The following is a 23621-nucleotide window of genomic DNA, read 5'->3' as shown; positions in this document are numbered from 1 at the left end:
TTGGGATTACAGGCGTGAGCCACCTCACCCAGCCAGAAATGGATTAGTTTATATGGATTATTTTATTTTTTTGAGATGGAGTTTCATTGTTGTTGCCCAGGCTGGAGTGCAATGATGTGATCTCGGCTCACTGCAACCTCTACCTCCCGGGTTCCAGCGATTCTCCTGCCTCAGCCTCCTGAGTAGCTGGGATTACAGGCACCTGCCACCATGCCTGGCTAATTTTTGTATTTTTAGTAGAGATGGGGTTTCACCATCTTGGCCAAGCTGGTGTCAAACTCCTGGCCTTAAGTAATCCACCCACCTCAGTCTCCAAAGGTGCTGGGATTCCAGGCATGAGCCACCACGCCAGGCCAGTTGTCATTGTTCCTTATGTGCATGAATCCAAAGTGGGGAGAAAGGCCCTGTGTGTGTGTGTGTGTTTGGGTGAGCACGTGTGATGTCTGAGGGCTTCCCGTCAAGATGAATTTGCATGTATTTGACTTTGAAAGGAAAAGGGAACTGAGAGAGCCCCCAGATGCCTGAGTAGGAGAGACAGGGGACAGAGGTTGCCAAGCCCTGGCTGCCACTTGTCAGGTTCCTTGTGTTAGACATGCGTAATCTGTATGGCATCACTGGGTGTCCGGACCCACCAGGTAAGGCCCCGGTCAGGCTGGGGCTGGGGCCCAGGTGTGATCAGGACCCAGGGTACAGAATCCCCACCATGGGGCAGCTGAGGCAGAGACCAGGGCTTGAGGGATGAAGGGAGGAGGGAATCGCTGGGCGCTGACTTGCCTTTCCCCTGGAAGGGACCATGGAGGAGGAGGAGGAGGATGATGACTATGAGAACTCAGCGCCTCCCTACAAGGACCTTCCTCCCAAGCCAGGTAAGAGGACTTTTTGGAGCATGACCTGGGGGAATGCAGAGAAAAGGGTCTCCAGGGGGCATTGGCTGGGCATTATAGATATACAGTCTCCTCTGTACCCAGCCCATGCCGGGCACTGTGGAACCCACACCCTGCCCAGGAGGACCTGTCAGTCTGATGGCGGAGGCAGGTTTGGGCACAGTCTTGGTGAGCAGGGCTGAGAGAGGAAGGGTCAGGAGACTGGCCAAATCCTTGGGGGATTGAGGGCTCAATTAGAGGAAAGGATTTTGGGGTGGGACTTGAGGGATGAGTAGACATTTCTTAAGAAGAGAAGTCCAGGAGAGAAATGTTGGGGGCAAAGTCCCTGAGTCACAAAAACTGGTGCTTGAGAAACTGGGAGTGGACTGTGGGCTCCCAATCTCCTCACCTTTCCACCCAAAGCCCAGATTTTATTTAGACTTGGATCTCAAACCCAAGGCATGGCACAGGGTTCAACAAGAGTCTAAGTGGTTGTAAAAGTGGAGGTTTGGGCCAGCTGCAGTGGTGTGCGTCTGTAGTCTCGATACTTTGGGAGGCCAAGGCAGGAAGATCATTTGAGGACAGGAGTTTGAGACCAGCTGGGGCAACATAGAAAGACCCCGTCTCTGCCAAAAAAAAAAAAAAAAAAAAAAGTAGAAGTTTGGGCCGTGTGTGGTGGCACACGTCTGTAGTCCCAGCTACTTGAGAGGCTGAGTCAGGAGGATGGCTTGAGCCCAGGAGTTCTGGGCTATTGTGAACTATGTGATCGGGCATCTGCACTAAGTTTGGCATCAATATGGTGACGTTTTGGGAGGAAGGGACCACTAGGTTGCCTAAGGTGTCTGAGGAGGGGTTTCCAGGTTGGAAATGGAGCAGCTGGACACTCCTGAGCTGATCAGTAGTGCGACTGCTCCTGTGAGTAGCCGCTGCACTCCAGCTTGGGCAGCATAGCGAGACCCCACTTCTGAAAAAAGAAAAGAAAATGAAACTGGAGGTTGTTGAGGTTTTCCTGGGTTTACTGCCACCAGGGACCCTGAGGCCATGAGGGATCCCGGGGGCCCAAAACACAAAATCCCTGAGATACGCTGATGGTCTGGTCCAGGTGACCTTAGACAGGGGCCATTCTGTGAGGGCTAAGGCTGTATATCCCTCATCTCTGGGTCCAGAGTGGGGCCACCTGGGAGGTCCAGAAATATGATGGGACTTGCATGAGGTAGGAGGTGAACTGGGCTGTGTTGTTTCACTGCCTCATCTCCAATTTATGGTCCTAATGTGACCCTCAAGCCCTGGGTCTACATATATGACCAACCAATCCCATTCCCTTCTTCAGGGCCATGTCTCCTCCAAAAGCACAGTCCTGTCCTCACCTCCACATGCAACCTCGCATCCACTCTCCAATCCAACTTCATCACCCTCTCTACTGTAGCCCAGTCTCGACTCCTCCCCCATTCCCAAACCTGGCAAGGATTCTGTTCATCATTCTAACCACATCATGAACTTACCCACATCCACCCCTGTCCCCAACTCATTTTCCATCCCATCCCAACTCCAATTCTAACCCAAACCCCACCTCATCTTCATCCCCGTCCTCAAACTCAACTGTGTTTTTGTGTTTTGAAATCCCCTCCACCCCCTTCCATCCCTTCTCCTTTCAATCAAACCCTCAAAGAGACACACAGAGAACTGTCAATTGTCAGCACATTAGTTTTTATGAGAGGAAACCAGAGAATTAAAAAAAATTTTTTTTTGAGACAGGGTCTTGCTTGTCACCCAGGCTGCCCTGCAGTGGTGCAATCATAGCTCACTGCAGCCTTGAGCTCTTGGGTCCAAGCAATCCTCCTACTACAACCTCCCGAGTAGCTGGGGTTACAGGCATGAGTGACTCTCTGTAAAGCCTCATGTGAAGCTCAGGGTCTGCATATATGGCTCATATGACTCTCAGGTGCTGTAAGTTCTGCAGAGATGACTGTGATAGTCAAGATGGGTTCCCCATGACCCTTACATTCTCGTATTCATGCCCTTGTGTAGTCTTTTCCCACAATGACTCAGAGCTGGTCCGTGTGATAAACAGAATACTGTATAGCGGAGACCATCCTTTACGAATCGTGAGGCTAGATCATAGAAGCATGGTGGCTTCTATCTTTGCCTCTGCCATGTTCTGAAGATGCCCAGTCATCCCTTTGGAGAGGCTCACATGGCAAGGAACTGAGGCCTCCCACCAACAGCCATGTGAGTGCATCATCTTGGAAGCAGATCTTCTAGCCCCAGTCAAGCCTGCAGATAGATGACTTGCAGTCCCAGGCAACATCTTGACTACAATCACATAAGAGATCTCAAGCTAGAACTACCCAGCTAAGCTGCTCTCAGATTCCTGAACCACAGAAACTGTGAGATAATAAATGCTTATGGTTGTTTAAAGTCACTACGTTTTGGGGTAATTGTTTACGCAGCCATAGATAACTGACCCAGTGCCCTGCTGGCACTTCACCCTGGAATGTGGGGGAATACTTAGCACCTATCCCCTTAACATCTTGTTACAAATGTTACCACTTCTAGGAGGTACTTCCTGACTACCTCTCTACGTTAGCTTTTATCCTATCCCATTGCTCCGTTTTATTAGGTTTAGAGCAATAATACTTAGTCTATATAAAAACATATTTTAATGTTTCTTAATTTCTTTACAATTATTATTTTTTTTGAGACGGAGTTTCACTCTTGCTGCCCAGGCCGGAGTGCAATGGTGCAATCTCGGCTCATCGCAACCTCCGCCTCCCAGGTTCAAGTGATTCTTCTGACTCAGTCTCCCTGGCAGCGGGGATTATAGGCATGCGCCACCGTGCCCTGATAATTTTGTATTTTTAGAAAAGATAAGGTTTCTCCATGTTGGTCAGGCTGGTCTCGAACTCCTGACCTCAGGTGATCTGCCTGCCTCGGCCTCCCAAAGTGCTGAGATTACAGGCGTGAGCTACTGCGCCCAGCCTATTTTCTTTTCTTTTCTTTTCTTTTTTTAAGAGTAGAATCTCCCTCTGTTGCCCAGGCTGGAGTGTAGTAGTGCAATCATGGCTCACTGCTGCGTAAACCTCCTGAGCTCAAGCAATCCTCCCACCTCAGCCTCCTGATAGCTGGGACTACAGGTGTGCACCACCATGCCTGGATGGTTTTTTCTACTTTTTTTTTTTTTTTTAAACAGAGATAGGGTCTTGCTATGTTGCTCAAGCTGGTCTTGAACTCCTGGCCTCAAGCAATCCTCCTGCCTTGGCCTCCCAAAGTGCTGGGATTATGGGCATGAGCCACTGGGCCCAGCTGATTTCTATGTCTCTTTACTAGTTTATTGCATCTCTGGTCTAGATTGAAGGAAGAAGCTTATCCATCTCTTCCACACAGGGCTTGGTGCTCTGTAGGGGAGCTCAACTGGTAGTGGGGAGTGGGGAGGCGGGTGGCTGTTGTCATTGCTCCTTCTCCTCCTTCTCCTTCTCCTCCTCCTCCTCCTCTTCCTCCTTCTCCTCCTCCTTTTCCTTCTTCTCTTCCTCCTCCTCTTCCTCTTCCCCCTCCTCTTCTTCCTCCTTCTCCTCCTCCTCCTTTTCCTTCTTCTCTCCTTCTCCTTCTCCTTCTCCTTCTCCCCCTCTTCCTCTTCTTCCTCCTCTTCCTCCTTCTCCTCCTCCTTTTCCTTCTTCTTCTCTCCTTCTCCTTCTCCTCCTCCTCCTCATCTTCCTCTTCCTCCTCCTCTTCCTCCTCCTCCTCCTCCTTTTGCTGCTTCTTCTCTCCTTCTCCGTCTCCTTCTCCTTCTTCTTCTTCTTCAATAGAATCTCACTCCGTCGCCCAGGCTGGAGTGCAGTGGCACTATCTCGGCTCACTGCAAGGGGGGTTATTGTCATTGTTTCTTCTTCCTCTCTCTTTTTTTTGAGACAGAATCTCACTCTGTCACTCAGGCTGAAGTGCAGTGGTGCAAACTCAGCTCACTGCAACCTCTGCCTCCTGGGTTCAAGTGATTCACCTGCCTCGGCCTCACAAGTAGCTGGGATTACAGGCGTGCACCACCACGCCAGGCTAGCTTTTGTATTTTTGGTAGAGACGCGGTTTCGCCACGTTGGTTGCCCAGGCTTATCTTGAACTCCCAACCTCAGGCAACCTGCCCGCCTCAGCCTCCCAAAGTGCTGGGATTACAGATGTGAGCCACCACACCTGGCCCATTGTTTCTTCTATGTGTGAATCCAAACTCTGGAGACAGGTGTGTGTGTGTGTTTGTGTGTGTGTGTGTGTGTGTGTGTGCGCGCGAGGTCTGGGGGCTTCCCCCAAGACGGATTTGCATGTACTTGACTTTGAAAGGAGAGGGAAACAGACAGATGCCTTAGACACCTGAATAGGAGGGACAAGACCTGGCTGCCACTTGTCATGTTCTTAGTGTTAGCTGTAGCCATGTACAACCTGCATACTATCGCTGGGTGTCCGGACCCACCAGGTAAGGTCCCGGCCGGGCTGGGGCTGGGTCTCAGGTGTGGTCAGGACCCAGGGTACAGAATTCCCATCATGGGGCAGCTGAGGCAGAGACCAGGGCTTGAGGGATGGAGGGAGGAGGGAATGACTGGGCTCTAACTTGCCCTTCCCCTGGAAGGAACCATGGAGGAGGAGGAGGAGGATGATGACTATGAGAACTCAACGCCTCCCTACAAGGATCTTCCTCCCAAGCCAGGTAAGAGGACTTTTTGGAGTGTGACGTGGGGGAATACAGGGAACAGGGTCTTCAGGGGGCATTGGCTGGGCATTGTAGACACACAGTCAGTCTCCTGTCTACCCAGCCCATGCTGGACACCGTGGAACCCACACCCTGCCAGGAGGATCTACTAGTCTGATGGGGGAGGCAGTTTTGGACACAGCCTTGTTGAGCATTGCTGAGAAAGGAGGGGTCAGGAGACTGGCAAAATCCTTGGGGGATTGAGGACTCAACTAGAGGAAGGGACTTTGGGGTGGGACTTGAGGGATGAGTGGACATTTCTTTTTTTTTTTTTTGAGATGGAGTTTCACTCTGTCACCCAGGCTGGAGTTCAGTGGCACAATCTCCGCTCACTGCAACCTTGCCTCCTGGGTTCAAGCGATTCTTCTGCCTCAGTCTCCCGATTAGCTGGGATTACAGGTGCCTGCCACCATGCACGCCTAATTTTTGTATTTTTAGTAGAGACGGGATTTCACCATATTGGTCAGGCTGGCCTCGAACTCCTGACCTCAGGTGATCCGCCCATCTCGGCCTCCCAAAGTGCTGGGATTACAGGCATGAGCCACCGAGCCCTGCCGAGTAGACATTTCTGAAGTACAGAAGCACAGGAAAGAAGTCCCTGAGTCATAAAAGCTGGTGCTTGAGAAACTGGGAGTGGACTGTGGGATCCTCAATCTCCTCTCATTACCACTCAAAGCCCAGGGCTTTATTAGTCTTGGATCTCAATAAACCCAAGGCATAGCCCAGGGTTCAGCAAGAGTCTGATCAGAAGATGTAAAAGTGGAGGTTTGGGCTGGTTGCAGTGGTGTGTGTCTGTAATCCCACTGCTTTGGGAGGCCAAGGTGGGAGGATCACTTGGCCATGAGTTCACTGGAGGCCAGGAGTTCCAGACCAGCCTGGGCAATAGAGAGCAAGATGCCCATCTCTACCAAAGAAAAAAGAAAGAGAAAAGTGGAGGTTTGGGCCAGGAGGAGTGGCTCATGCTTGTAATTCTAGCACTTTGGGAAGCCAAGGTGGGAGGATCAATGTAGCCCCAGAAAAGAGACCATCCCAGGTAACACAGTGAAACCCCCAGCTATATGAAAACATTTTTTTTTTCAAATTAAAAAATTAGCCAGTTGTGGGATGTGTGCCTGTTGTCCCAGCTTCTCAGGAGGCCGAGGTGATAGGACTGCTAGAGCCCAGGAGTTCAAGGGTGCAGTGAGCTATGATGGCACCACTGCACTCTGGTCTGGGTGACAGAGCAAGGCACTGTCTTTAAAAATATATATATATATGGCTGGGCACGGTGGCTCACGCCTGTAATCCCAGCACTTTGGGAGGCTGAGGTGGGTGGATCACTTGAGGTCAGGAGTTCGAGACCAGCCTGGCCAACATGGTGGAACCCTGTCTCTATTAAAAATATAAAAGTTAGCTGGGTGTGGTAGCATATGCCTGTAATCCCAGCTACTTGGGGGGCTGAGGCAGAACTGCTTGAACCCAGGGAGCAGAGGGTGCAGTGAGATGAGATCACGCCACCGCACTCCAGTCTGGCCAACAGAGCAAGCAAGACTCTATCTCAAGGGGAAAAAAAAAATGGCCAGGCGCGGTGGCTCACGCTTATAATGCCAGCACTTTGGGAGGCCGAAGCGGGCAGATCATGAGGTCAGATAGAGACCATCCTGGCTAACACGGTGAAACCCCATCTCTACTAAACGTACAAAAAATTAGGCGGGCGCCTGTAGTCCCACTACTTGGAAGGCTGAGGCAGGAGAATGGCATGAATCTGGGAAGTGGAGCTTGCAGTGAGCCGAGATTGTGCCACTGCACTCCAGCCTGGGAGACAGAGCAAGACTCCGTCTGAAAAAAAAAAAAAAATGGAGACACCAAGCAATCCAGGTTGGTTGGTCATCCTAGCTTAATCCTATCTCCATCCCTAATCCCAATTCCATTCTCAGGTCCCACCCCATCTCCAACCCAATCTCCAACCCTCCACTGCAGTCCTAACCCTGTTTCCATCACTTCCTTTTGACTCATTCCCATCCTCAGCCGAGCCCTCACGCTGAGCTTCTCTTCTCCAGGTTCAAGTGCTCCACCAAGACCTCCAAGAGCAGGTGAGTTTGGGCTGGGAGTGTAGGAGACCCAGAGCTGGCTTTGCCCTGCTCTGGGCCTCAGCAACCATTCCTCCCTCCTCAGAAAAGGAAACAGAGAAACCCCCACTTCCTTGCAAGCCCCGGAACATGACAGGTGAGAGCTGAGGGCTGGGGTTTTCCTGCTCACCTGGCTGAAGCCCTTCTTGAAATGACTTTCTCATCTCTTCTAGGACTGGACCTCGCCTCTGTCACCTGTCCACCTCCTCAACTGGGTGAGCAGTGGGAAGACCCTTTAAGAGGCCTAAGAGGGGATACCTAGATGTTCCCTTTCAATCCCCCAATTTTTGTTTATTTATTTTTTTTGAGACAGAGTCTCGCTTTGTCATCCAGACTGGAGTGCAGTGGCGCGATCCTGGCCCACTGTAACCTCTGCCTCCTGGGTTCAAGTGATTCTCTTGCTTCAACCTCCCGAGTAGCTGAGACTACAGACACAAACCACCTGACTAAGTTTTGTATGTTTAGTAGAGACAGGGTTTTGCCATGTTATCCAGGCTGGTCTTGAACTCCTGACCTCAGGTGATCCACCTGCCTCGGCCTCCCAAAGTGCTGGAATTACAGGCGTGAGCCACTGCCCCCAGCCAGCCCCCTAAATTCTCACCAGAGAACAAAGCAGAGGTTGTTGATCTTGGAAGACAGAGTCTTTCGGCATCTTCTGAATAAACCTCTCTCCCCCTTTCTCCCAGCTGTGAATCTTGAGCCTTCTCCATTGCAGCCATCCCTGGCCGGTAAGTTATTATCCCCTGCAAGTGTCCTCCCATTTCCCCTCTGACAGTGGCTAGTGGATCTGATTGAGACCTATGACTCTACAGTGAGACCCTGAGTCAGAGGAACTTCTCCTTTAAGAAGTTGCTCCTTTAGGACCTACTGCACTGTTCTGAGTTACTCTAGTGGGCGCTGCTCTAAGTGAGAAAGCCATTCCTTGACATCAGAGTTTGCAAACATGTTTTCTTTTTTGTCCTTCTGAGGACCAGAGTTATGTGGTTGTTTTGTTTTTGATAATGATGATGGTACTTATGGTTCTGTTGGTGATTGTGATGGAAGGATGAAGAAGGAGATGATGGAAAGGAAGAGGATGGTTGGTGGTAGTAACGATGGTAGAGGTAGTGATGGCATTGTTGGGTGCTCATGGTGATGGTAGAGATACTAATGATGGTGGTGATGGTGGAGATGGTGACGGTGTTGTTGGTATTGATGATGGTAATGATGGTGGAGACAGTGATATGGAGGTGATGGGGGGTAGAGGTAGTGATGATGTTGTTGGTGATGGTGGTGGTGATGATGAAGGCAGTGATGGTGTTAGTGGGATGGTGATGGTGATAGTGGTGGTAGTGATGATGTTGGTGGTGATGGTGTTGGTGATGATGGCAGAGCAAGCATGCGTCGGAATGACAACGTTGCTGGTGATGATGATGCGCATGCGGATCAGGCCAGTAAATGACAGCGCTGCTGGCAGTGATGACGGTGGCAATGCAGGAGGTGGTGATTTGCGCCATAATATCGATAATGGCAGTGACAGTTAGGCGGATGGTGGAGGTGAAAGTGATGGCGTTGCTGGAACCGATGGCGGTGACCCGGTGATAGTGATGATGTTGGTAGTGATGATGGTGATGGTGGCAGAGGTAGTGACGGACGTTGGCCCGTGATGACGGTGCAGGACGCATGGAGGTAGTGATGGTTGGTAGTGATGATGGTGGTGATGGTGGAGGTAGTGATGGTAGTGATGATGGTGATGACGGTGGAGGTAGTGATGATATTATTGGTGATGTTTGGCAGCGACAGCAGAGGCAATGATGACGCCGGCAACGATGATTTGCGGCGACGGTGATAAGACGACGTCGGCAGCGTGACGATGGCGTGACGGCGGATAAAATTTACTGACGTTCGGCAGCGACGACGGCGGCGGATTTGCGGAGGCAAAGTGATCTGACCGCTCGAGAAAGGAATGCATTTGCGGCGGATTTGCGGATAAAATGACCCACGTTTGGCAGCGACGACGGCGGCGGATGGTGGAGGCAGCCCATTGACGTTGGCAGTGACGATGGTGGCGGATGGTGATGGTAGTGATTTGGTGGCAGTGACGATTTATGGCGATTGCGGAGGTAGTGACTGACGTTTGGCAGTGACGTGACGGTGGCGGATGACCGCTGGTAGTGACGATGGCGGCGATGGTGGATAGTGATGACGGTGGCGGATGGCGGCAGCGATCATCCGGTTGGCAGTGACGATGGCGGCGGTGGATAAAGAAGTGACGGCGTTTGCTGGCGGTGACGTGGTGAACACGATGGAGGCAAGAGTGGATGACGTCAATAGTGACGGATGGTGGTGGTGGCGATAAGGACGATTGTTGGCAGTGACGACGGCGGCGGATCTGCGGATGCATGATGCGTTGTTGGTGACGATGGTGATCTGTGGATAAACATTTGCGCTGGTTGGCGGCGACGATTTATGGCGATTTACGTGGAGGAAGTGATGGCGTTTGTTGAGTAGTGACGTCAAAGGATGATGGCGGCGGATGGCGGATAGTGATGACAAGCCGGTAGTGACGTGATTTTGCGGCGGATTTACGATGCGGATCAAGGCTGTTGAGAAGATTTGGTGGCGAGGATAAGTAGCGATTTATGCCGATTAGTGACGATGGTGGCGGATGGCGGATAGTTGATGGCTGAAGTGATGATGGTGGTGGATGGCAGAGGTAGTGATGATGTTGGTAGATGATGGTGGTGACGGTGGAGGTAGTGATGGTGTTGTTGGTAGTGATGATGGTGGTGACGTGGAGGTGCTGATGGTGGTGTTGGTAGAGATGATGGTGGTAGTGGAGGTGGTGATGGTGTTGTTGGGAGTGACGATGGTGGTGGTGGTGGAGGTAGTGATGGTGTCAGTGATGACCGTGTTAAAAAAAAAAGAAGCTGCTCCTTTCCGAGTCTAGGCCAAATCTCCGGAAACTCAGGTGTCTGCTTGCATAAGATATGGGAAATGTTCTCCGCTCTAGAAGCCGTGGTCCACAAGCTTCCCTGACCCAGGAGCAACTTGGGCAAGGGCTTCTGGAGAGTAGAAGATGATGCATCGAAGATATGAAGAACAAAGCTGTGTCCAAGTCATGCCTAACCTCACGAAACCTCAGTTTACTCACTTGCAAAATGGAGATAATACTTATAACCTACATCATAAGGATGAGACTCCAATAAGATAAGAAGGATGTAGGTTGGGCACAGTGGCTTACGCCTGTAATCCCAGCACTTTGGGAGGCTGAAACAGGGAGGATCTCTTGATGCCAGGAGTTCAAGACCAGCCTGGGCAACATGGCGAGATCCCCATCTCTACAAAAAAATAAAATAAATTAGCTGGGCCTTATGGTACACACCTATAGACCCAGCTACTTGACAGGCTGAGGTGGGAGGATTGCTTGAGCCCAGGGGTTAGAGGTTGCAGTGAGCTATAACTGCGCCACTGCCCTCCAGCGTGGATGGCAGAGTGAAACCTTGTTTCAAGAAGGAAAAAGAGAAGGATGCAACATGATGCTTAGCGCACAGTAAATACATCAAAAAGATCCTGAGCCTCCCCAGGGTTCACTCTCCCTAACCCTCTCTTGCTGACCTTGTCTGCTGAAACAGTCATGACTACAGACTTCTGCTCCCTGCTCTTGGAGAAAGGCTTAAGGGTCTCTTCCTCACTCTCTGAAGCCCCAGTATTAGTTGCTTTGTCCCCATGCCTACTCCCCAGCAACTCCAGCGCCCTGGCTCAATCAGACATCTGAAGGTCCTGGCTGCTGCCAGAAGAGGTGGATGACGTACCTGTGTCTGCTGGTGGTGACTTCCTTGTTCCTGGGCTGCCTGGGTCTCACCGTGACCCTGATTAAATGTGAGTAGGGCCATGATGGGACATGGGGAGAGATTGGGGAGGGAGCACAGGAGGACCTGGGCTCAATGTGGACTCGTCTTCATAGACCAGGAGTTGATGGAAGAACTGAGAATGTTAAGCTTTCAGCAGATGACGTGGCGAGCAAATAGTGAGTACTTTCAGTCATTCCTTCATGCCACTCCTATTGAGCCCTAACCCAATCCTCAGATCCAACTCCAAAATCCAACCTCATCCCCATCTTTGCTGGGCACTGTGCTAGGTACCAGGGGGGTAAAATGGTAAACATGTCAGACACAGTCCCTGTCCCTCTGAAGTGTGCATGTGTATATGTGTCCAGACCTCCATCATCCAATATGGTGGCTACAAACCACATGTGGCTGTTGAACACTTGAAGTGTGGCCAGTCCAAATGGAGATGTGCTCTAAGTATAAAATACACACTGGGCCAGGGGCAGTGGCACATGCCTGTAATCCTAGCACTTTTGGAGGCTGAGGCAGGAGGATTGCTTGAGGCTGGAAGTTCAAGATCAGCCTGGGCAATACAGCAAGACCCCATCTCTAAAAAGAATTAGCAGGGTGTGGTGGTGTGTGGTGTGTGCTTGTCATCCCAGCTGCTCAAGAGGCTGAAGTGGGAGCATCTCTTGAATCAGGGAGTTTGAGGTTGATCATGAGCCATGATCGCACTCAAGAGATCCTCCTGCCTCAGCTTCTTGAGTAGCTGGGACACAGGCGCGTGCCATCACACCCGGCTGATTTTTAATTTTTTTTTTCTAAAGAAGAGGTTTCGGCTGGGCGCGGTGGCTCAAGCCTGTAATCCCAGCACTTTGGGAGGCCAAGACGGGCGGGATCACGCAGGTCAGGAGATCGGTGACCATCCTGGCTAACACAGGAAACCCGCCTCTACTAAAAATACAAAAAATTAGCCGGGCGCAGGGCGGGCGCCAGTCCCAGCTACTCGGGAGGCTGAGGCAGGAGAATGGTGGAACCTGGGAGGCGGAGCTTGCAGTGAACCGAGATCGGGCGCCACCGCACTCCAACCTGGTGACAGAGCGACTACTGAAAAAAAAAAAAAAAAAAAAAAAAAAAGAAGAGGTTTCACTATGTTGACTAAGCTGGTTTCAAACTCCTGACCTCAAGTGTTTCTCCTGCCTCAGCCTCCTGAAGTGTTCCGTGCCTGGCCTAAAACCTGTGTTTCCATTTTGTCCGACTGAAGGACCAGCTACTGAGCTAGCGAGTATTGAAAAAGGGAAGAGGCCGGGCGCGGTGGCTCAAGCCTGTAATCCCAGCACTTTGGGAGGCCGAGACGGGCGGATCACGAGGTCAGGAGATCGAGACCATCCTGGCTAACACGGTGAAACCCCGTCTCTACTAAAAAATACAAAAAACTAGCCGGGCGAGGCGGCGGGCGCCTGTAGTCCCAGCTACTCGGGAGGCTGAGGCAGGAGAATGGCGTGAACCCGGGAGGCGGAGCTTGCAGTGAGCTGAGATCCGGCCACTGCACTCCAGCCTGGGCGACAGAGTGAGACTCCGTCTCAAAAAAAAAAAAAAAAAAAAAAAGAAAAAGGGAAGAGTTCGTGGGGGGAGTAGTGATAATACACACATTAATTACAGAAGAATCTTCTGACCTGGCATGGCTTTCATCATGACTGCTGAAGTCTGAATATTTCTCCATTCCACACTGCCTCACCCTATGCTTCATAACAAGCAAGCTCAAATCCCATCAATGGCTTCTCATTGTCCAGAGTCCAAGGTGAAACCTTTAGCCTGGCATTCAAGGATCCACATACTAGGTTGGGCACAGTGGCTCATCACCCATAACCCTAGCTTTAGGATTTGTTAACTTTCTTTCTTTCTTTCTTTCTTTTCTTTCTTTCTTTCTTTCTTTCTTTCTTTCTTTCTTTCTTTCTTTCTTTCTCTTTCTTTCTTTCTTTCTCTTTCTTTCTTTCTTTCTCTTTCTTTCTTTCTCCTTCCTTCCTTCCTTCCTTCCTTCCTTCCTTCCTTCCTTCCTTCCTTCCTTCCTTCCTTCCTTCCTTCCTTCCTTTCTCCCTTCCCTTCCCTTCCCTTCCCTTCCCTTCCCTTCCCTTCCCTTTCCTTCCCTTCCCTTCCCTTCCCTCCCTTCCTTCTTTCCTTCCTTCCTTCCTTGTTACTTTCTTGCACTCTTGCTTTCTTTCTCTCTTTCTTTCTTTCTTTTGACAGAGTTTTGCTCTTGTTACCCAGGATGGAGTACAGCGATGCGATCTCGGCTCACTTCAACCTCCCCCTCCCAGGTTCAAGTGATTCTCCTGCCTCAGCCTCCTGAGTAGCTCAGATTATAGGCATTTGCCACCACTCCCGGCTAATCTTTTGTACTTTTAGTAGAGATGGGGTTTCACCCTGTTGGCTAGGCTGGTCTCGAACTCCTGGCCTCAGGTGATCCATCTGCGTCAGCCTCCCAAAGTTCTGGGATTATGGGTATGAGCCACTGCACCCGGCCTAGCAAGACCCTGTTTCTACAAAAAATTAAAAAAAAATTAGCCAGTCATGATGTCGTGTACCTGTAGTCCTAGCTACTCAGGAGGCTGAGGTGGGAGGATCACTTCAGCCCAAGATGTCGAGGCTGCAGTGAACCACGATTGCATCACTGCACTCCAGCCTGTGGGATAGAGCAGGACTCTGTCTAAAAAAAATAAGATAAAGGATCCAGGCATCCGAGCTCATTCTACTTTGATCTCAAGCTTTTCTGAGTTTTCCCTTCACTCTTATAGGCTTTGCCAGGTTACCACAACATACTTGCCTCTGTATCTTTGCTTTTTTTTTTTTTGAGACGAAGTCTGGCTCTGTCGCTCAGGCTGGAGCACAGTGTTGTGATCTCGGCTCACTGCAACCTCTGCCTTTGGTGTTCAAGTGATTCTCCTGCCTCAGCCTCCTGAGTAGCTGGGATTACAGGCATGCACCACCATGCCCGGCTAATTTTTGTATTTTTAGTAGAGACGGGGTTTTACCATGTTGGCCAGGCTGGTCTTGAACTCTTGACCTCAAATGATCTGCCCACCTCGGCCTCCCGAAGTGCTGAGATTACAGGTGTGAGCTGCCGCGGGCAGCCTGCATCTTTGCTTTTAAGATAGTCCCTGCCTAATATGCCTCTTCCTCACCTCACAGTTATCGAATAACTTTCTTCCTTTAAAACCCACTTCCTCCAGGGTGCCCACCACCCCTTCTCTTCCCCACGTCCCCGGGATTGATCCCTCCTCTGAGCCATTCTCGGATTCTGAGCACTGTACATGTGGTTTTTGGGCGCAAGCATGACCCACTGGAATGTGGACATAGTGGGGAGAGCAACCCTTGCTTCTCTCTCCGATGTGTCTGCAGTACGTGGTGGATGGGTAGGATGGGTTTTGAGTCTCTAACCCTCAGGCCTATCCCTTCTGACAGTGACTGGCATGTCAGGGCTAGCTGGCCTGAAGCATGACATTGACCGTGTAAGAGCTGACACCAACCAGTCCTTGGTGGAACTTCGGGGCTTATTAGGTGAGTGAGACTTGGGGAATTGCCCAGGGATGGGGGGCATGGCAGAGCTGGCGCATTATATCACTCCATTGTGAAGTGATTCTCAGTGCAATCTATGCGAATGGTGTCTCCCTGCTGGAGTTAGCAGTGTACAGCCTGCACAACTGTACATGGCATACTATGTACATGGCTCAGGTTCTGGGGCCATCCTGACAGCATTCTTTCTGGTTCCCAGGCTGCCGCCGAGTTACCTGTCCGGAAGGCTGGCTGCCCTTTGAGGGCAAGTGTTATTACTTCTCCCCAATCACCAAGTCATGGGATGAAGCTCGGATGTTCTGCCAGGAGAATTACTCTCACTTGGTCATCATCAATAGCTTTGCTGAGCACGTGAGTTGTTCCCACTGAACCTTTGAGAACATTCAGGGACAGCCCGCTTCTCTTCCAGGGTGCACACATCCCTCCCTTCCCCGGATGGCAAGAAATTAGAATTACTTTTCAGTTACTAAAACTTTAACCGCAAGCTCTCCCTAAGATAATATCATGCAGAGGTTAAGAAGACATGCTTTGTTTTTTGAATTCTAATTCTGATTGTGTTGATTTCACCTCTGTAGGTTTCAAGTTTCAGTTTTATCTCTAACATGAAAATACAATAATGAATATCTGTTAGGTAGCACTTTCTGTGTTTCAGGTTCTATTCCAAATACTTTACATCTTACATTCATTAACACGTGCAATCCTCAGGACAACCTATAAATTAGTATGTCAGTCAGAAGAGGTTCTTTCTTTTTTTTTTTTTGAGATAGAGTCTCACTCTGTCACCCAGGCTGGAGTGCAGTGGCACAATCTCGGCTCACTGCAACCTCCGCCTCCTGGGTTCAAGCAATTCTCGTGCGTCAGCCTCCTGAGTAGCTGGGATTGCAGGTGTGTGCCATCACGCCTGGCTAACTTTTGTATTATTAGTAGAGATGGGGTTTCTCCATGTTGGCCAGGTTGATCTTGAACTCCTGACCTCAGGTGATCCACCCGCCTCGGCCTCCCAAAGTACTGGGATTACAGGCATGAGCCACTGTGCCCGGCCAAAACAGGGCTTTTGAAGAAATTAAATTAGGTAATGTAAATGAGGCAGGTACAAATCATATTCCCTAACTCAGTTTCACAAGAAATACAAGTAAATTTCCTTTAAATTACTCATTTTAGTTTCTCTCTTGAGTTTTCATTCTACTAGACTGGTGTACATTTACTCTCAGTCAATTGGGGTCCGCCATTTTACTTCTAAATGGGGACAGCTTTTATGGGGTCAAGGTGGAGGGAAGCACACATCGGGTCTTTATTGTCTTTACTCCAAACTGATATCTACTGGGACATCTACAGACTGAATGATCCTGGGAAGGTTATTTAACCTTTCTGTGCCTCAGTTTTCTCATCTGCAAAATGGGCATAATGATAATACTTGCTTCAGTGAGTCGATAAGAATCCAATGAGACAATTTGCACAAAGTAGCATAGCTCACTTTTTTTTTTGAGATGGAGTCTTGTTCTGTTGCCCAGGTTGGAGTGCAGTGGCATGATCTTGGCTCACTGCAGCCTCTACCTCCCAGGTTCAGGTGATCCTCCTGCTTTAGCCTCCCAAGTAACTGGGACTATAGTCACGTGCCACCACTCCCAACTAAGTTTTGTATTTTTTTTTTTTTAGTAGAGTTAGAGTATCATCATGTTGGCCAGGCCGCTGTCTAGTTAATGATCTCAAATGATCTGCCCCTCTTGATTGACCTCCCAAAGTGTTGGGATTATAGGCGTGAGCCACCATGCCTAGTCCATAGCTCACTTCTTAATTCATTAAGTCAACCAACATTTCCTGAGCACCTACTATGTGCTAGAGACTATTCTACATATTGGGGATCCAGTGATGACCAAGACATATGAGTTCCCTCTTCTTAAACTGTTCTGATTTTGGTGCCTAGAAATAGCAAGGACTCTCTCAATGTTAAACAGTCTTCTGATTTTCTGGGGCTCAGTCTTTGGACCACCTAGGCTGCCCCCGAGGCATCCCACTCTTCCATCAGCAAAGCCTTTGGGCCTGGAGGTCTTTTTCTGCTGTTCTTGGGCACAAGAGATCTTTCTGCTCCTCCTATCCCATTCTGGGGTCTAAGACACTGTGAGGCCTTCTAAGCCTCCGTCTAATCTGATGGGACAGGAAGCCCTTTCCGCTCTCTGATTTTCTGACACCTCCCTGGGGCTTTACCCAGGAAATAGTGCCCAGGCCCCTTCTGCTTTTTAGTCTCCAAGCCCATCTGGGGTTTTTACCATCACCTGATGCTCACCGGAAATGAGATGCCAGATTCTTCTGTCAGGGGCCTTCCATGTCTACACATTTATTATTTCCTTCCCATGGTGACCTTACCTCCCCACATTTTTTTTTTTTCCCTCAAAGCAGAAATTTTATTGCCCACATTCTTTGACCACAATGCTATAACGACAGAAATATTTTCTTTTACAAAAATTTCAGGGCCGGGCGCGGTGGCTCAAGCCTGTAATCCCAGCACTTTGGGAGGCCGAGACGGGCGGATCATGAGGTCAGGAGATCGAGACCATCCTGGCTAACACGGTGAAACCCCGTCTCTACTAAAAAATACAAAAAACTAGCCGGGCGAAGTGGCGGGCGCCTGTGGTCCCAGCTACTCGGGAGGCTGAGGCAGGAGAATGGCGTGAACCCGGGAGGCGGAGCTTGCAGTGAGCTGAGATCCGGCCACCGCACTCCAGCCTGGGCGACAGAGCCAGACTCAGTCTCAAAAAAAAAAAAAAAAAAAATTTCAATCGCCTTAAAAATGTTTAAAGTCAGCCAGCTGCAGTGGCTCGCACTGTAATCCCAGCAGTTTGAGAGGCCGAGGTGGGCAGATCACCTGAGGTCAGGAGTTCGAGACCAGCCTGGCCAACATGGTGAAACCTGCTGTCTACTAAAAATACAAAAATGAGCTGGGTATGGTGGAGCGCGGCTGTAATCCCAGCTACTCAGGAGGCTGAGGCAGGAAAATCGCTTGAACCCGGGAGGCAGAGGGTGCAGTGAGCTGGGATCATGCCACTGCATTTCAGTCTAGGAGACAAAGCAAGACCCTGTCTTAAAAAAAAAAAAAAATTTTTTTTTTTTTTAAAGTCACTAGATAACTTTGGGTTAAAGAAGAAATCAAAACTGCAAGTAAATAAAAGCAAACATCAATTGGCATTGCCTATAGTAGAACACATGCAATAGATTATAGTCAAAAATTCTTAAAGCACAAATAATTCCAGGATGTGGAAAGCTGGGATGAGTGTTACTCACACCCGTGCAGCAACAATAGCCAGATAAACTATAAAATCATAACTTTTCTTAACCTCATTAGCTAACTGATATCATAGGGCAGTCAAAAAGTCTAAAATGGTCCAGGCGTGGTGGCTCACGCCTGTAATCCCAGTACTTTGACCTCCCCACTTTTTTTTTTTTTTTTTTGAGATGGGATTTCGCGTTTTCTTGCCCAGGCTGGAGTGCACTGTCGTGATCTCGGCTCACTGCAACCTCCGCCTTCCGGTTTCAAGCAATTCTCCTGTCTCAGCCTCCCGAGTAGCTGGGATTACAGGCATGCCACCAGGCCTGGCTAATTTTTGTATTTTTAGTAGAGATGGGATTTTGCCATGTTGGTCAGGCTGGTCTCCAACTCCTGACCTCAGGTGATCCACCCGCCTCGGCCTCTCTAAGTGCTGGGATTACAGGCGTGAGCCACCGTGCCTGGCCACCTCCCCACATTTTAAGAAATCTTGGTTTGGTGGTAAGTTGGGTGAGTTAAATGTGATTTGCATACAGTAAAATGCGCAGGTCTTTGGTGTATGTTCAGTGAACTTTGACAAATGCATACGCCTGTGTAACTGTCAAACTAACCAATATTTATAATCTTTCCACCACCCTAGAAAGTTTTTTCATATCCTTTTTCTAGTTAATCCTTCCCTGCCGCCACTTGCAACCACCAGTCTAATTTCTTTCGCCATAAATTAGTTTGCCTGGAGAGGAGTTGCTTCTAACTATATTTTCTTCCCTATCTTTTATCTTTGTCATAAGTCTTTTCTTTTCTTCCAAAGGCCTGGGATTTTGATTTTTTTCGGGACAGGGTCTTGCTCTGCTGCCCAGGCTGGAGTGCAGTGGTGCATTCATAGCTCACTGCAGCCTTGAACTCTTGGGTGTAAGGGATCCTCCCACCTCAGCCTCCTGAGTAGCTGGGACTGTAGACACGCACTACCATGTATGGCTAATTTTTTACAAATTTTTGTAGAGATAGGGGTCTCAGTATGTTGCCCAGGCTAGTCTCGAACTCCTAGGCTCAAGTGATCCTCCCTCCTTGGCTAAAGTGCTGGGATTACAGGTATGAGGCAGCGTGTCAAAGGCCTGAGCTTTTGAAATACCAAAACCAGGAAACCTACTTTCCATCTTCCTTCTTTCTTTTTTTTTTTTTTTTTTTTTTTTGAGACTGAGTCTGGCTCTGTCGCCCAGGCTGGAGTGCGGTGGCCGGATCTCAGCTCACTGCAAGCTCCGCCTCCCGGGTTCACGCCATTCTCCTGCCTCAGCCTCCCGAGTAGCTGGGACCACAGGCGCCCGCCACTTCGCCCGGCTAGTTTTTTGTATTTTTTAGTAGAGACAGGGTTTCACCGTGTTAGCCAGGATGGTCTCGATCTCCTGACCTCGTGATCCGCCCGTCTCGGCCTCCCAAAGTGCTGGGATTACAGGCTTGAGCCACCGCGCCCGGCCCTTCCTTCTTTCTTTTCCTGGAACAATGAACTCCTGTGCTGTTTGGATGCAGATTAAGGCTACGGAGTGGCACAAAAGTGCAAGAGAAACCAAAAAACATCAGTTACTATTGCTAAAAACGTCACTTAAATGCTATAATGCTAAATACTAAGACGTCACAGTATGAGGCCCTGCACAGTGGCTCATGCCTGTAATCCTAGCTCTTTGGGAGACTTACAGTGACCTTTGGGACATGCAGTGAGCCATGATTGCACCACTGCACTCCAGTCTAGTTGACAGAGTGAGACTTTGTCTCAAAAAAAAAAAAAAAAAAATTAGGCCAGGTGTGGTGGCTCATGCTTATAATTCCAGCACTTTGGGAGGCTGAGGCAGGTGGATCAACTGAGGGCAGGAGTTTGAGATCAGCCTGGCCAACATGGCGAAACCCCATCTCTACTAAAAAATACAACAATTAGCCGGGCCTGGTGGCAGGTACCTATAATCTCAGCTACTCGGGAGGCTGAGGCAGGAGAATCTCTTGAACCGAGGAGGCAGAGGCTGCAGTGAGCTGAGATCGCACCACTGCACTCCACCCTGGGTGACAGCAAGACTCCGTCTCAAAAAAAAAAAAAAAAAAAAAAATCCTCACAACACCACCAGGAGATAGCTACTGTTAACCCATTTTACAGGTGAGGAAACTGAGGCACAGAGCAGTTCACAGGTTGCATGAGAAAAAGTAGCACGATTATTCCCACCACACATGCTACAGTAGGAGGAAGACATCGATCCTGTTCTGCGTACCATGAGGATAGGGACGGGTTGTGGGAGGTGACGTTCCCAAGCCCTAAATGTGTGGGACAGGGTAGAGGGCAGGTCCTCACCCTGAGGGTCATGCAGAGGAATGACTGTCTGAATGGAGTTTGTATTTGCAGAATTTTGTGGCCAAGGCTCACGGCTCTCCACGGGTGCACTGGCTGGGGCTGAATGACAGGGAGCAAGAAGGGGACTGGAGGTGGCTGGATGGGTCTCCTGTGACGTTAAGGCAAGTGCTCGGGTTTCCTGGGGTCTCTCTGCTTCCTCTGTGGGCCCTGACCATGGGGAGGGGAGAAGGTGATGGAGTACATGGTTGAAGGAGTCAGGAGCTGTTTCTTTTCTTTTTCTTTTTTTTGAGATGGAGGGAGCTTGCTCTGTCACCCAGGCTGGAGTGCAGTGGCATGATCTCGGCTCACTACAAGCTCCACCTCCCGGGTTCAAGGAATTCTCTGCCTCAGACTCCTGAGTAGCTGGGATTACAGCTGCCCGCCACCACACTCAGCTAATTTTTGTAGTTTTAGTAGAGACGGGGTTTCACCATATTGGTCAGGCTGGTCTCGATCTCCTAACCTCAAGCGATCCGCCTGCCTCGGCCTCCCAAAGTGCTGGGATTACAGGTGTGAACCACTGCACCTGGTGGAACATTGGCTGCTAAAGGCTCACAGGAGTGCCATTTCTGGAAAGCTGTTCTCAGCTGAATGGGAGCCTGCTCACCTAAGATGTTACCCAACTCCACTGGGGTCAGCTCACAACCAGTGACAGCCTAAGAGAAGCCTGGACCCCTTGTGACAAATTGGGATGACCCTGGTGCTGTTCACATCCCAGTGGTCTCCGCTGGGGTCGGGCTGAGGCTAGAGTCATCTGAGTCCACGCTGCTGCTCAATTCCTTCCCCATTCCATCTGGCTTCCCTCACCTCTCTCCTAAGAACATCCTTTAATAAATCCTACACGCTCGAGTTCCTGAATCAGGCCCTGCTTTAAGCAAGACCCTACATGATCTAAACAATTCTTAGAAGGTTGGGAAGGTTGGGTTGGGAAGTTGTAAAGGGAAGAGTCTTTGGAAGACGAGACAGAAACTGACCAGATTCAGAAATTGATCACAGGTGTAAACCTCCGCGCGCTGCTTAACACGGGTTTTGACAAATATGTAGTGCCAGGTATTCATCGTTACGGTATTATACAGAAGAGTTTCACCACCCCTAAAGATCCCCGTCCCTCTGCCCACTTTTTCCTCCATCCAGCTTCTGGGGGCCAGAGGAACCCAATAACATCCACAACGAGGACTGTGCTGCCATGAACAAAGATGGCACCTGGAATGATCTGTCTTGCTACAAAACTACGTATTGGATTTGCGAGCGGAAATGTTCCTGTTGAAGCCCAGACTGAGGCTGGGGGGTCCATATTCGAGCATCCCTCACTCTTTGAGATGAGAATCTCCTGCCCTTTCATGGACGGCCTTGCCTCTTCATGAGTGGACACAGATGTGCCCCACGCAGGATTGGCACCCTGGATGCAGCAAATTCCCAGGGATGCAAGTCAGGCTGCCTCTAGAGTGCAGACTTGGGCTTGTCCTAGTAGATGGTGAGCTGGGAGGACGCTCAGAGCTTGGTGGTGGGAGGTCTCCCAGTTCTGGGGTTGAACGGATCTTCACTAAATTCCTGATCATGACCCTTGGGAAGTGATACTGGCCCTGAAGACCCTGGGGCTGGTATTGAACCTGGGATAAAATATCCTGGCGCCTCTGAACCACAAAGAGCTGGGACTGGGCTCCTTTTTCTGCAGCCTCAAACTTCTGGGCTCAGGCCATCCTCCCATCTCAGCCTCCTGAATAGCTGGGACTACACATGTGCACCACCATGCCTGGCCCATTTTTTGTAGTGTTTAAAGAGAGGGAGTCTCACTATGTTGCCCAGGCCAGTCTCAAACTCCTGGCCTCAATCGATCCTCCTACTTGGGCCTCCCAAATTGTTAGAATTACAGGTGTGAGCCACTGTGCCTGGCTCAAAATTATTATTATTATTATAGAGATGAGGTCTCACTCTGTTGCCCAGGCTGGTCTCAAACTCCTGGGATCAAGCAATCCTTCTGCCTTGGCCTCCCAGAGTGCTGGGATTACAGGCATGTGTCACCACACCTGGCTGATATTTTTATTTTTATTTTTATTTTTACTTTCCCCATCTTTTCCTTTTTTTTTTTTTTTTTTTTTTTTTTAAATGAAAGCTTTGAAAGTGGTGACAGCAAAATTTCCCTTAGAGCTAGACCTCTAGATCTGCCTTGCACAGAAATACATTAAATGGACTGGTCTCATGTAGTCCCCGCCATCTTTGCAAATTACAAACCTAAAAATTACAGAACATCAACAGAGAAGACAGGAGAGCTTCTATACTTACCCCATGTTGTCCTCTGCAGACACTGCTTCCTTCCTGGTCTCAAACAGCACAAATAACCCAGAAACTATCAAAAGTATTTTGGACCAGCAACTTTCTCAATGTCTTGGGTAAGGTTTGCACAAGCTAAGTGGCAGAATCAGACCTTTGCCAGAAGACTTGGCCCATGGAAATTCTATCCTTTTTTTTTTTTTTTTGAGACGGGGTCTCATTCTGCCACCCAGGCTAGAATGCAGTGGCACGATCATAGCTCACTGCATCCTCTGCCTCCTGGGCTCGAGTGATCCTCCCGCCTCAGCCTCCCAAGTAGCTGGGACTACCGGCATTCACCCTCATACCTGGCTGGTCCATGGAACTTCTAGAAAGGCATACCAGCTGAAAAGCAAGACCCCTACATCGTGTGGCCAGGCAGGCCATAACCTGGTCATATCCAAACAGGGCAATGCTGGACATATCTGCCAACATGTGCCCTTGAGCTGTCTCTGGGTTGTAATGTCTTTGATGATATAAATCACTTTATTTGCCGGGCACAGTGGCTCATGCCTGTAATCCCAGCACTTTGGGAGACTGAGGTGGGCAGATCACCTGAGGTCAGGAGTTCGAGACCAGCCTGGCCAACATGG

General features: G+C 49.7%; 1 protein-coding gene across 2 annotated transcripts; it reads left to right on the top strand.

Annotated features, from left to right (window-relative positions):
- Positions 1-300: 300 nt before the first annotated feature.
- CLEC17A (C-type lectin domain containing 17A) lies at positions 301-23621 on the top strand. Of its 2 annotated transcripts, XM_031659812.1 has the most exons (13): positions 303-635; positions 789-866; positions 5476-5553; positions 7635-7667; positions 7750-7800; positions 7877-7918; positions 8390-8431; positions 11427-11564; positions 11650-11712; positions 14975-15070; positions 15285-15436; positions 20731-20840; positions 21853-23621. In XM_031659812.1, exons 1-13 carry the CDS (start codon positions 593-595, stop codon positions 21983-21985), a joined length of 1059 nt encoding a protein of 352 aa, XP_031515672.1. In that variant the 5' UTR covers positions 303-592; the 3' UTR covers positions 21986-23621. The 2 variants fall into 2 exon arrangements, with proteins under 2 accessions (XP_031515673.1, XP_031515672.1); XM_031659813.1 differs by lacking the exon at positions 11650-11712 and having other exon boundaries at positions 301-635; positions 21853-22487.

Source organism: Papio anubis, chromosome 20, assembly GCF_008728515.1.
Source record: "Papio anubis isolate 15944 chromosome 20, Panubis1.0, whole genome shotgun sequence".
Taxonomy (NCBI): Eukaryota; Metazoa; Chordata; class Mammalia; order Primates; family Cercopithecidae; genus Papio; species Papio anubis.
This window is presented reverse-complemented; position numbering and strand designations above follow the sequence as displayed.

Coding starts and splice junctions, on each gene's coding strand:
- CLEC17A (XM_031659812.1), top strand. CDS start 593: ATGCGTAATCTGTATGGCATCACTGGGTGTCCGGACCCACCAG. Junction 867..5,475: donor GGACCTTCCTCCCAAGCCAG/GTAAGAGGACTT, acceptor TTCCCCTGGAAG/GAACCATGGAGGAGGAGGAG. Junction 8,432..11,426: donor ATTGCAGCCATCCCTGGCCG/GTAAGTTATTAT, acceptor CCTACTCCCCAG/CAACTCCAGCGCCCTGGCTC.